This window comes from Drosophila takahashii, chromosome X (assembly GCF_030179915.1).
Source record: "Drosophila takahashii strain IR98-3 E-12201 chromosome X, DtakHiC1v2, whole genome shotgun sequence".
In the NCBI taxonomy this organism is placed as follows: domain Eukaryota; kingdom Metazoa; phylum Arthropoda; class Insecta; order Diptera; family Drosophilidae; genus Drosophila; species Drosophila takahashii.
The window spans coordinates 11,919,108-11,932,721 of NC_091683.1; the positions used below are offsets into that span (position 1 = coordinate 11,919,108).

Here is a 13,614-nt window from a genome sequence, read left to right on the forward strand (position 1 = left end):
GTCTTAGTACTTCACAGGCCATCATAATTACTTTGGTAGGGATATCTAATTTAATAAAGTTTCCATGGCAATATTAAAATGTATTCGGTACACAGAAAAAGGTATAATATTATAAATAATATCACAAAATTTATTTGGCCTTTAATTACCATTTGAATGGTATTTAAGCTCATAATTGAAAAACTATGTTGAAGTACAATGAAATTCTCTCGAATTAGAATAATAACACTATGCAGCATCAAAAATTAACCTCGATGAATGCTATATTTTTGGATTCGTTACGAATTCCCAAGTAAAATTGCGTTTTCAAAGAGTTCCCCGACGCAAGGATTCTTAGCAAAAGGACCTCAAAGTTCGAAAAATGCTAAAATTGACCAACTTTGCGGAGCTCTCAGAGGCAAATGGATGCATGGCTGGGTTCGAAGTTAAAGTTTTTTAAAGGATACACCCTTTATCTTTCAAACCCCATACATAAAATAATTTTAGGATTTTTTTAAGGCAGAAATAAATTCCAAAAAACATAGTCAAAAAACTGAAAAACATACAGCTGCGGTCAAAATAGTAGCAGTGTTGCCGCCTTGTGTTTTTAAAAGTTTGATGTTATAATTTTTTCTTATCCAATTAGTCTAATAGTAAAATTATAATCAATACAATATTACCAGGAAAAGATCAATTACAACAACAAACTTTTAAATACACAGGGCGGCAACACTACTACCATTTTGACCGCTGCTGTATACTTTTATGTTTTTTGACTATGTTTTCTAGAATTTGTTTTTGCCTTAAAAAAAATCTTAAAAATTTTTTTAGTATGGGGTTTAAAAGATAAAGGGTGTATCTTTTAAAAAACTTTAACATCGATTCAAACAATGCATCCATTTGCCTCTGAGAGCTCCGCAAAGTTGGCCAATTTCAGCATTTTTCGAACTTTGAGGTCCTTTTGCTAAGAATCCTTGCGTCGGGGAACTTTTTGGAAAACGCAGTTTAACTTGGGAATTCGTAACGAATCCAAAAATATAGCATCCATCGAGGTAAATTTAAAAAGCACTAAAAATGCTGCACAGTGTAATTGTTATTACTCAAACTAGCTTACATACTTATTGTTTCATTCATACAAATACTTAAATTAAGCTGAAATTAAAATGGGGTAAGGCCCAAAAAAGCACTCTGGGAAAATGAGCAAACCGCGCATTTGGTCGGGCCAACCTCGTTCCAAATTCGATTGGGTCATCGCTCACGGCTCGTTAATTTGGCCAACCGAATGGGAAAATTGATACAGGAAATGCAGCCCCGATGGGCCTAGTGCTAACTGATAACTCTGCCCAAAATTCGTGCGTTGTCCGCAGCTGTGCGGCTCTGATTAATTGTGGGTCAACACAGATGCAGATGTTTGCTCGCATATTCACATATATATCACATATCTCGCTGATCTACATATGGTTCCGAATGGTATGTGTGTGACCACTGGAGCGATAAATTGCCGCGGTAGCCCGCTTAACCGCCTACCCAGATACTCAGCTACCCATCGAACCAAACCACCAACCCACCATCGATACATTCGCCCATCTGCACAGGGAAAGAAGTTTAACTAAGCTGCAAAGTTAAGAAAATAAATTGGCGCCCAACGTGGGGCATCATTTTATGGCGCCATTTTTTTTAGTTCGGAAATGGTCTCTATTTTTCTCAGTTTATTGACAAATCTCTAATTTAATTTTTAACACCAATTAAAGTTAATTTATTGAGATATTTTTTCTCAGTGCAATTGTGGGATCCATAGCCCCTTTAACCATCAACGTAACCCAAGTAGCACAAATTGGCCCGCGGCTTTGCAGCTTATCGCGTTTTGTATTTGGATTTTCTCGTTGTTATTGTTGCTGTTGTTGTTGGGAAAGCAGCCCAGCGGTTTCATTTCCATTTCCCCCGACTCGCGAGCCATTTCCATTATGAGAATTGATGGCAAGGTCAAGCGTTTGGATCAGCGTTCGAAAATTTGTCTCTGGCAAATGCGCATGCGCAGCTCCAGGCTTGACTATAACTTTACAGTTATAACTCCCTAGCTTCTACTAAAGCCATTTATTGCGCTTTCTTTGCTTATGTATTTAACAAATTAAATAAATTAAACTAGTTCTAAAGCACTATTAAATTTGGGCAAAAAAATAATATATTTTTTAAGGAAATTTTTCAACTATCATAAAATTTGTTTTAATGTAGTTTGACTGTACTTCTTCGCCTCCCTCTTTTTGACTTTTTTCTTGCTCCGCTCATAAATTGTTGGTAAACAAATTGTTGTTGCTGCAGGCCTAGCAAAGATCAAGAGTTTTGGAAAAAGGGGGGAAAAATAGAGAGTAGGGGAAGCTTGATTAATTCGATAAACCGTACGATAAATATCGCTTGCCGGTTAATGGAAGCAATCCAATTAATTTCTAACTGTTTGCGATATGGACCTTAAACAGTGAATACGGAAGACAAGAGATTAGAGTGTGCTTCTCTTAATCGAAGTCAATTAATCGATCACAACCTGTTGCTAATAATCATCTAAAGAGGAATTTTGGTAGATAGTTTTTGTTTTTTTTAGCTACGTTTTTTGTAAGCTTTTTTGTTAGCCCTAAAATTTTGTATTTAAAAAACTCCAACTTAAGTTTTTTTTTGAGGATTTCTTGGGATATGGAAACACAAGTCGAGTATCCGTCAGTATGTAGGTACATTTGTTCGGTCCTATATCTCGCTTTATACGGGTCTTGTGCGGCACATTTATGGGAACTGACATGGCGACAATAAAAATGTTAACACGCCTATGTCCCAAAAGAGAGTGATGGGCAGGGGGGCATGGAGATACAGCGGGGGATGGCCATATTTAAACATAATTTCGTTTTTTATTATCCTTTCATGACAAAGACGAAGCCGCACCATAAACAAATACACGCATACATATATATAACCATATTTCCAGAAGAATCTGAAGAAGAAGCGAAGAAGGCTTGGAGACAATGACGTTTAATAGCGGTCGCTAAGTGGAAGGCAACTGAAGAAGGACTTCTTCAGATAGAAAAACTGGTAAGATGTGATGATTAAGTTGATATTTCTAAAAAAAAAACTGTATAAAACTTCTAAATGTTTTAAAGGATGCGAGAAACTAAAATGATTGACAGCTTTTTAATTACAAAACCAATATCGGTCTACGTGAAAGAGTTCTAAAACTGCAAAGAGCAAAAATATTTGACCAAGAATTTCCATTTTTAGAAATTTTCAAAATTATTATAAATAACCAAAACTGGCTTTATTTATTTATATAATGAAAAAGGAGTTTCAAAATATTTTTTTAGTGCTCGAAAAGGAGGAGGCAAAGGAGTAGAGAACGAGAGTGAGAAAACGAAGAACAAGGAGCAGGGGAAAGGTGAGCGATGGCCGGTGAAGAGGGAAATGCCGGCATAGGTAAACAAAACAATTCGCTGGCAGGTAAATTACAAACAGCAACAGATGAAGAGGAAGACAAGCCGTAAGACACTGAACAAAAACGAGAATAGTTTGGGTTTTCAGTGTATAAAAAGGAATGTAAGCAATTATAGCTAAAATTGTAAAATTACATCAATAGTTTCTATATTATAAAGTATAAAGTTCAATAAATAAAAAATCTACAATTTATTTTTTTCTGTGTATTTAGATGAGCAGCAGACAGGAGGATTGGAGTCTCTCTCATAATTTAGTGTTGTTTTTGTCTGGCTTTGGATTCGGATTTGAAAGAATCGTGCGAGAGAGAGAAAGAGAGAGGGGGAGAGAGGGACTGACGTGTGGGGCCACACACGGCGAAAAGTGTCAGGTGGGAAAGGGACGGGGAGAGGCGTGCCCCAAGAAAGAGAGCGAACGATTATGAGAAGGTTCAGGATTTCCCAATTTCGGGTCATAATTTGACATAATTTTGGTTGCCACTCATTTGAGTACAGTGGGACCTGGCCAAGACAAACATATTGAAGCAAGCAAAAGTCTTAAGTCATAAAAACAACATATGCATAAATAATAATAGTTTACCTAAAATATGTTTAAATTTTTATAACAATATTTTAAAAAAATTTAACAGATTTGTTTTAATAAAAAAACAATTTTTTAAATGAATACCTATTCTACTTTTATTTTAGTTATACATTTACAAAAATATTTTAATTTATGTTGAGGTTTTAAGGTCAAACATCAAACATATAGCCAGTGATCACTGTAATAGATTTGTTGCACTAAACATTCGATTACTTGGTATTACCAAATATGTGATAAGATATGGGAAATAAAGCTTGATCGATGACATCGCCGTGTTATCACTGTACTGTAATGGCCTACAAACAAAAAAAAGGGGTGTTCTCCATTCGTTCGCTGTAATGCGGGCTGTAAGTCGTATAAATTTTAATTATGTCGCCATAAACTAAAATGAAAACGACACACCCCGCCACCTCCCCCCACCCACAAACAAAAAAAAAAACAGCAAGAAAAACAATTCTGCGTGCGTTGCGTTTAATGTTTTTATTTTCTTGTTTTTCGCTGTCTTTGTCAGTTTTTTTTCGCTGGCCGTAGTTAAATTTATTTTATTTTTTTTGGTGCTTTGCTTTTTGGTGGTGTGCGCATAAAATTTGCATAAATTACACGCGTCGACACTGACAAGTAAATTCACTTTGAAGGCAGACAACCCCCTTTGAGCCCCTTCAACCCCCTGTAACCCCCTCTAACCCCCTTCTGCCGCCGCCACTGTTATTGCTTTATTTTTGTCACATTCAGCAGCAGTTAGTCGAGTGCTGTTTTAGGCCATTATGTTAATGAGTTTTAATTGAAGAGTCCGCAATATGAGCATATTATTTATGGCTGGTTTTTAATTTTTTTTCTTCCTTCTCCACTGACAAAATTTCCATTTAATTTCGGCCTCATGTGGGCGCCTGCAGGGGGTGGCAGTTGGGTTAGCAAGACTTTTATGTGATCAGCAACATGTTGTCTGGGTTTTAAATTTCCATATTAAATGGTGAATAAGTTGTGTTGACTCTTGGTCGCATTAATTTAAATGCATTATGTGGGTGGAAATCACAATTAATTTTCTGCCCTTGACTCTGGCAATTGTAAGGGATTCGTTTTTATTCCACCAAAGGGACCAACTTTCCCATGGGGATCTGCGCTTATGTGCCTAGAAATCTCTAGTTTATAGCTCAGGGTCAGGAAATACAAGAATTATATTATCAAGAAGCTTACAAGGTTTTTCAATATTAAATTAAAACGAACATTTTAAATTTATAAAATTATTTGAAGGAAATTATAAACTTTTTGCGTAGAGAAGAAATGATTTCATTGTTCATTATCATTATCATTTTCTATGAATGGCTGAAGCTTTATTGATGTTGTCACTGTTCAAATTTTCAATGAGTCAATGGCCTGCTGATGTCCAAATAAAATACCAATGAATAAGGCCATAAAAAATTATCTAATATTTTTTGCCATTTTATTTGACATTAAAGAAATATATATGAACTCATCTGAACAGAAACTCAAATGTAATTACTGAAAGTAGTTGACGAATGCCCTTCGCAATTTGCTAAAAACACTGAGGCCGCCGGCCGAATTCCTTTCCTTTGCCGGCGGAGGTTGGGCAGATGGGTCGTCCTCCAGGCGACCCAAGTGCCAGCGGATCTGCAGGTTGCCGACCACCAGACGCTTGGCCATCAGGATGCCATGCTGCAGGTGCTCCGACGATGCGAATAGCAGCTCCAAGCCCCCTTTCCTTTTGCGATACGCTGACATCGAGCAGAAACGCGAGAAAATGGCTAGCAAGTGGTCCTCCGAGCCGGATGGAAAGTCGTGCAGGCTCAGCCACTCGTTGCTTCTCAGATCCTCCGAGGAGTCCCTCATCCTGGCCTGCTCCACATCCTCTTCCGGTCCCTCGCCGCCCTCACTTCCGCTTCCGCTCTGAGAACTCTCCTCCGACATTTTGTTATTGTTTCTGCCGAGAATGTGAGAATTTTGTGGCTGATTGACTTTTCCACGCCGGCTAAGTTATTTTCCCAAATTTATGTCATCTATTCAAAGGCTATTTGTGTAATTAAATAAACAAATTTCAATTTAAAATCCCATGAAAATAACACGCGGCTGATAAATGGAAATTAAATTCCAAAGTAAACAATTCAATTTCGCAATCATTTCTTCGCTTATACAACGATTTATAAATATTTTTTTTTACGAAAAGATTTTAAATATATTTGTATGTTTTCTGGATATATTTGTAGGATAACCGAGTGTTTATCAGCGTTTATTTTGATTTCTCTTATCGGAAGTGCCAAAAGAAACCCAAAACGATATCGAAATAAGCGGAAGAGAGAGAGAGAGAGAGGGAAGATAATAAGAGTGAGAAAGGTAAAGTTCCCTGAGAGTTGGCAGCTGTTCAAACACAGAACTCAACCTCGAACAAATAAGAAACACTGGTAGATATGTTATTTAGATATTTCTCTCGATAATCGAGCAAAACACCAAAATTACCTCATTTTTTAAATCTACCTTATGATGAATGATAAGATATATTAATCGAAAAGGCTTTTGCATTTAAGAGATAACTAAAAACTTAAAACCACATGATATTATTTTATGGTACTGGACCATCGAAAATGGAGTAGGGCTAGGGCAACATCTGTGGAATAGACACTGTAAATAGCATCCCAGATACTTCCTGCTCTCCCCTTTTTTTTTTGGGCTGTAAGTGGGTCAAACATTTGGGGGCCATACGGCACTAGCTTTTCCCATTTTTATTTCCCGATAGCCACTATCAGTGGGTGAAAGGCAAACAAATAATTCCATTGGATTTGGAGTAATCATAATTGTTATGTCCATCGCGATTGAACTCTAATCCGCATCGCCTCATTTTATGGATGGAATGCTCAAGTGTACTTATTACTAGGCCTTCGGAGCTGTTTATTTTTGAGGGCCCTTCGTTTATTGTTGCTGCGATCATTGGAAATTCATTGCATCCGGAGGAGGCAATCAATTTTGAATTCGATTTGGTTTTGGTTTGCAGTTGTTTCACAAAAGCCTCCGATGTAGCCGATCTTCAAAACTTGCCCTCCATTTGGAAAACTAACAAACAAGAGGATTTGATTCAGTAATTGTAGAGGGTTTCGTAAAATTATCAAATTAAATTTGTTGTAAATATTATAAATAATTATTACAATACGATAATAAATATTTACGAATTAAAGTTTTAATTATATTTACTATATAAAATATAAAAAATCAAACCTATTTTATTCAACAGAAAACTGTCATTCATGGCCTTATCTCAACTTGGAGAATTTTTATTCAGAACTTAGGCTATAAAATATGTAAGTGTGGGCTTAGCGATAAGCTTTGAATCTAGAATCAAAGCGTATTCTTACAAATTCGCCAGCTTTGGAAATCAATGGAAATTCCGACAGCCCCCCTACTTCCTTTCAACCAGCCATAAACATTTGCAAGTTCATTAGGTCCGCTGACTTTTATGGGTGACTGTGATCGCCTGGCTTATCCGAGATTCGCCCACACGGATATTGAAATGCTGGAATACTCGAAAAAACAGGCATTCTGATATTCAAATATCGCCGTTAGTTTAGCACGCCCTATGCCCAGAAACCTGTCATCTCCCTTGCTCCTATGGCAGCCCCTATTCCTCCCTCTCCCTCTCGCTCTTCCGCATTGTCACGTTTTGCTATATATTTCTGTTGACTCTGCGAATTGGGGGCATTAGGAACTTCAGCGGATCACAGGGAACAGCTATAGCTCAGCAGAGAAAAAAATTAGTGTTATTTGAGTTCTACATTCGAATTGAAGAAATTTCACATTAAAAAGACAAAAAGAGACTGATTTTGAAATTTGGAATCCTAACTTTAGGAACTATTTATTAAACTATATAAATAAAACATAATAAAATTGTTCAATGCTTAAGGGATTTTTAATAAATGATCTCTAGAGAAAAAAAAATATAAAACATATTTTTCAATGGACCTTAAACATTTTGGTATTAATCCAATAATATTTAGAATTCTTTTAAAGTAAATAAATATTTTCTGTTCGTGTTTCGGTCGTGGAATCTGATCTCTTTGCATGCTCAATTAACTTGGCGAATTCTTGAGCCGCCGAACTTCCAGCGAATTTGAGTGCTTTTTCTTTTGCCTTAGCACGGTGGTGCTGAATGACTTGGTGGTGCACTGTGGAGTATGAGGTATGCAGTGGGTGCCTGGCAAATTTATCGCTCTGCCAGAGCTGTCAGCCTGATGAGCGTCGACATGGCAGGCGAAAAACAACAACAGCAACAGTGGAACCGCCCCCCCTCGAACCATCGGTACAGTAAAACCACTCAAACGCAACTACAACAGCAATCCTGTCCAAGCGAATGCTCGTTAAATGTGCTCAAATTTGAATTTCAAATGCGTTTGGCTGTTGCTGCCGTTGTTAACATTTTGCAGAAGCTAGACAGTGAGAAAAAATTAAGTGGGAAGTAAAAAAAATTTTTTTTTTACAAAAAGTATTTAAAAAAAATGTATTATCGGTTTCAAGATATTGGAACTTATTGGAACTCCGAAAATATTAATTATTGGTTGTAATAAAATCTGGTTTAATACCTAATCGACTTTTTTCCTGTGCACTTGCGAATGATGTTGCTGCTGCAGTTGCGATTTCTGTTGCAACTGCAATTTCTGTTGCACTTGGATTCGCAGTAGTTGCTGTTGTGTGGCAGCCTGCCCCATCTGCCAGTTGTCAGCGGAAGTGTTGATGAATTTATTTGTCAAAATCGCATTAAGCGGCTGACTTAATGAAACCACCACCGCCGTTGCCATTACCTTGCCACCGAAAATGAAAATGAAAACCACCCGCACTCCTCAACTAAATAAATCTATACGAATATCTTTAAATGTCCCTGTCAGTATTTCTTCCATTGTGCGTGTTTGTGTGGTGCTGATTGACATTTAAATGCAAACTGTCAGTGGGGTCCGGTATTTTTGGTTCGCTTTTTGTATTCAATGCATTGTTATTGAACTCACAATGAGATACCTCGGCGGTCTTGTGCCTTAATTAATCACAGCTGCAGCTAATGGGTTAAGCACGGTACATACCTGAAAGAAAGGGGAAAAGCGTAAAATTAATATTTGAAAATAAATAGCATTGGCTAGCAAAATGCAAATCCTAACCCCTTTTCTTGTTTTTTTGTTTTTGCTGCCTAATTTAAATTCAAATTTAAATTGTTTGCCGTCGCTTTCTTATTGACAACGACAAGCTGCAGCAGCCAACGAAAGAAAAATGAAGTGGTGATCGTTTGGCTTTATTAAAGCTATATTTAAAAAAATGTTGTTTACCAAAATGTTTTAGCAAATAAAAAACTGTGTTATTGAAAATAGTTAAATAAAAGTAATTGGTTTAATATTTAGAATAAACAAATCATTTTAAGATCTTCACATATAAGGAAATATTACGATTACCATATGTTTTAAAATTTTAAACAAATGGAGAAATGTATTATTGAGAATAGGTAAATAAAAATAAAAAATACCAATAAAATATTTGAAAAATCTATAATTATAAGAAAATTGTCCCTTTTCCCATACCACAATACATGTTTTCTGTAAAACCCTCATTTATAAGTAATATGGAATGTGGCAATATCTCTAGATAATGCCCCTTGAAGGGCTCGATATTTTGGTCATGGATAAGATAACGCCAGTCGAAGTGCTAGTGGTGAAAAGTGCTAATAAAATATATACAATTGAGGGAGAGGACACCTTTTTGGGGCAACACTGATCGTCGGATGGCCCATCGAAGTTGCATGCCGCAGATGCACGCCCTGCGATTTGCCAGTTTCGGGTTTTTCCAGAATAATGTTGCCAGCTTTGAGCTTTGCACCCACGGTTTTTTCTTTCGCTTTGGGTGCTGCTGCCCACGCAACCGATAAAGGCGAATAAATATTATTTATTTATAGTACACACATTGTGCATATATAGCGTAACGCCCACCAGAAATGGCAACTGTCAATTAGGAGCGGATAAAAACCCTTTAGGGACACGATACGCTGCTCATTAAAGGCGATCTGTGAATTGGTTGCCAGTCCCCGGGGATGATGGCTTATCCATAGATCGCTGACGGCCCTTATTATTCTGTTTAATTGTGCGTTTGAGTAATGACAAAATATTCTTTATATTTCCCCTTCTATTGAGTCACAGTCCCTGGGGAAGAATGCGTACCACGCACTTTGATTTTTCTAACTGTTCAAAGCCATTGTTATTTTTTGGGAAAAGTTCTTATCAGTTTTTCTTGAAGTTTTAGAGAACTATAAAATATATTTATTATTATTTTTAAGGCATGTAAAATATAACAAATTCTTCATGGATTTATCACCAATTTCAGATGTTTGTACCACTATTATAGACCAGGATATCGTAGCGTAGGACCAACCATCGACCCAAGTGCGATTCCTATGGACATGGCATACCTTTCCCCCATTCCCACCACGTAATCTCCTTTGCTCCTTTGGCCAACGGAGTCGTCATGCATTGCCATTTTTGGTATTTTCAGCCAATTAGCGGCGCAAAGGCTTCAAATGTTAAGTAAAAGCGAAACGGGCTAACGAAACGTGGCCAAGCTCCTTGGCCAGCCAACAGCCAACAGCCCATCGCAGCCAACTGGCCGAACAACTTGCATTTTTAATGGTGCTGCCACAGGCGGCGGCAAAGGGGCTCGGAAGGGGTTTGGGAAGGGGGAAGGGGGAAGGGGATATTGGAACTTATTGGAACTCCGAAAATATTAATTATTGGTTGTAATAAAATCTGGTTTAATACCTAATCGACTTTTTTCCTGTGCACTTGCGAATGATGTTGCTGCTGCAGTTGCGATTTCTGTTGCAACTGCAATTTCTGTTGCACTTGGATTCGCAGTAGTTGCTGTTGTGTGGCAGCCTGCCCCATCTGCCAGTTGTCAGCGGAAGTGTTGATGAATTTATTTGTCAAAATCGCATTAAGCGGCTGACTTAATGAAACCACCACCGCCGTTGCCATTACCTTGCCACCGAAAATGAAAATGAAAACCACCCGCACTCCTCAACTAAATAAATCTATACGAATATCTTTAAATGTCCCTGTCAGTATTTCTTCCATTGTGCGTGTTTGTGTGGTGCTGATTGACATTTAAATGCAAACTGTCAGTGGGGTCCGGTATTTTTGGTTCGCTTTTTGTATTCAATGCATTGTTATTGAACTCACAATGAGATACCTCGGCGGTCTTGTGCCTTAATTAATCACAGCTGCAGCTAATGGGTTAAGCACGGTACATACCTGAAAGAAAGGGGAAAAGCGTAAAATTAATATTTGAAAATAAATAGCATTGGCTAGCAAAATGCAAATCCTAACCCCTTTTCTTGTTTTTTTGTTTTTGCTGCCTAATTTAAATTCAAATTTAAATTGTTTGCCGTCGCTTTCTTATTGACAACGACAAGCTGCAGCAGCCAACGAAAGAAAAATGAAGTGGTGATCGTTTGGCTTTATTAAAGCTATATTTAAAAAAATGTTGTTTACCAAAATGTTTTAGCAAATAAAAAACTGTGTTATTGAAAATAGTTAAATAAAAGTAATTGGTTTAATATTTAGAATAAACAAATCATTTTAAGATCTTCACATATAAGGAAATATTACGATTACCATATGTTTTAAAATTTTAAACAAATGGAGAAATGTATTATTGAGAATAGGTAAATAAAAATAAAAAATACCAATAAAATATTTGAAAAATCTATAATTATAAGAAAATTGTCCCTTTTCCCATACCACAATACATGTTTTCTGTAAAACCCTCATTTATAAGTAATATGGAATGTGGCAATATCTCTAGATAATGCCCCTTGAAGGGCTCGATATTTTGGTCATGGATAAGATAACGCCAGTCGAAGTGCTAGTGGTGAAAAGTGCTAATAAAATATATACAATTGAGGGAGAGGACACCTTTTTGGGGCAACACTGATCGTCGGATGGCCCATCGAAGTTGCATGCCGCAGATGCACGCCCTGCGATTTGCCAGTTTCGGGTTTTTCCAGAATAATGTTGCCAGCTTTGAGCTTTGCACCCACGGTTTTTTCTTTCGCTTTGGGTGCTGCTGCCCACGCAACCGATAAAGGCGAATAAATATTATTTATTTATAGTACACACATTGTGCATATATAGCGTAACGCCCACCAGAAATGGCAACTGTCAATTAGGAGCGGATAAAAACCCTTTAGGGACACGATACGCTGCTCATTAAAGGCGATCTGTGAATTGGTTGCCAGTCCCCGGGGATGATGGCTTATCCATAGATCGCTGACGGCCCTTATTATTCTGTTTAATTGTGCGTTTGAGTAATGACAAAATATTCTTTATATTTCCCCTTCTATTGAGTCACAGTCCCTGGGGAAGAATGCGTACCACGCACTTTGATTTTTCTAACTGTTCAAAGCCATTGTTATTTTTTGGGAAAAGTTCTTATCAGTTTTTCTTGAAGTTTTAGAGAACTATAAAATATATTTATTATTATTTTTAAGGCATGTAAAATATAACAAATTCTTCATGGATTTATCACCAATTTCAGATGTTTGTACCACTATTATAGACCAGGATATCGTAGCGTAGGACCAACCATCGACCCAAGTGCGATTCCTATGGACATGGCATACCTTTCCCCCATTCCCACCACGTAATCTCCTTTGCTCCTTTGGCCAACGGAGTCGTCATGCATTGCCATTTTTGGTATTTTCAGCCAATTAGCGGCGCAAAGGCTTCAAATGTTAAGTAAAAGCGAAACGGGCTAACGAAACGTGGCCAAGCTCCTTGGCCAGCCAACAGCCAACAGCCCATCGCAGCCAACTGGCCGAACAACTTGCATTTTTAATGGTGCTGCCACAGGCGGCGGCAAAGGGGCTCGGAAGGGGTTTGGGAAGGGGTAGGGGAAGGGGTTTGGGAAGGGGTTTGGAAGGAGGTTTGGAAGGGGGAGATGCCCAGAAGATGCTTAGCTGAATTTGCTCCTTGGAGATGGTACAAAAGTCGTGACACGATCTTGATTTTATACCAGGTTTTCTAGGGAGTTTTGAATATTCTATTCTATTGATATATTTTTATCATTGAAATTAACTCTATTAACTCTGATCATAATTTATGTGCTTTGATACCAAGTCAAAAGCAAACAATGGGGTAAAATATAGTAAGATAGGGTAAAAATAAAATAATAAGATAAGGTAAAAATAAGTTTTTATTATTAGATATGTCACGGATAAGAGAAAAAGACCTTGGTCACGAGTATAATGTTATATTCCGATGAATGAGCTATTTTTTAGGCCCTTGATGGCGGTGAATCAGCCTCAGAAAATCATTTCCTACTCATTAGTGATATTAGCTTTTCATGAATGGAATGTTCTATTTGCGGATGATGAAATTTGCGGAAAATTACGCACGCACGTGGGTGATTCACATTTGTTGTCCTGATTCCCGTCAAGATAAAGGTAAACATATATAAGCACCCACGATAAGATAGGTAAACTGGAGCAGAGAGCAAATGTGTATATACAAGAAGCTCTGTGCCAGATGAAACATAGTTCTCATTTTTTTAGTA

General features: G+C 37.5%; 2 protein-coding genes across 3 annotated transcripts in view; both read right to left on the reverse strand.

Moving 5' to 3' along the window:
- mew (multiple edematous wings) overlaps positions 1 to 13,614 on the reverse strand; it is a 52,702-nt gene that overhangs the window by 17,947 nt on the left and 21,141 nt on the right. The window contains exons 2-3 of one of the 2 annotated variants that reach the window (XM_070218188.1): positions 11,241 to 11,312; positions 9,033 to 9,104 (exon numbers count right to left, since the gene is read on the reverse strand). The exons of the other annotated variant lie outside the window; for it this stretch is intronic. The gene's annotated coding sequence lies outside the window, so the exon portion shown is untranslated. The remainder of the gene's footprint in view (positions 1 to 9,032; positions 9,105 to 11,240; positions 11,313 to 13,614) is intronic. 2 annotated transcript variants of the gene reach the window in all.
- LOC108069579 (uncharacterized) lies at positions 5,448 to 6,039 on the reverse strand. The gene has a single exon (XM_017159705.3). The coding sequence runs from the start codon at positions 5,953 to 5,955 to the stop codon at positions 5,527 to 5,529; it is 429 nt and encodes a 142-aa protein (XP_017015194.2). The 5' UTR covers positions 5,956 to 6,039; the 3' UTR covers positions 5,448 to 5,526.

Coding starts and splice junctions, on each gene's coding strand:
- LOC108069579 (XM_017159705.3), bottom strand. CDS start 5,955: ATGTCGGAGGAGAGTTCTCAGAGCGGAAGCGGAAGTGAGGGCGGCGAG.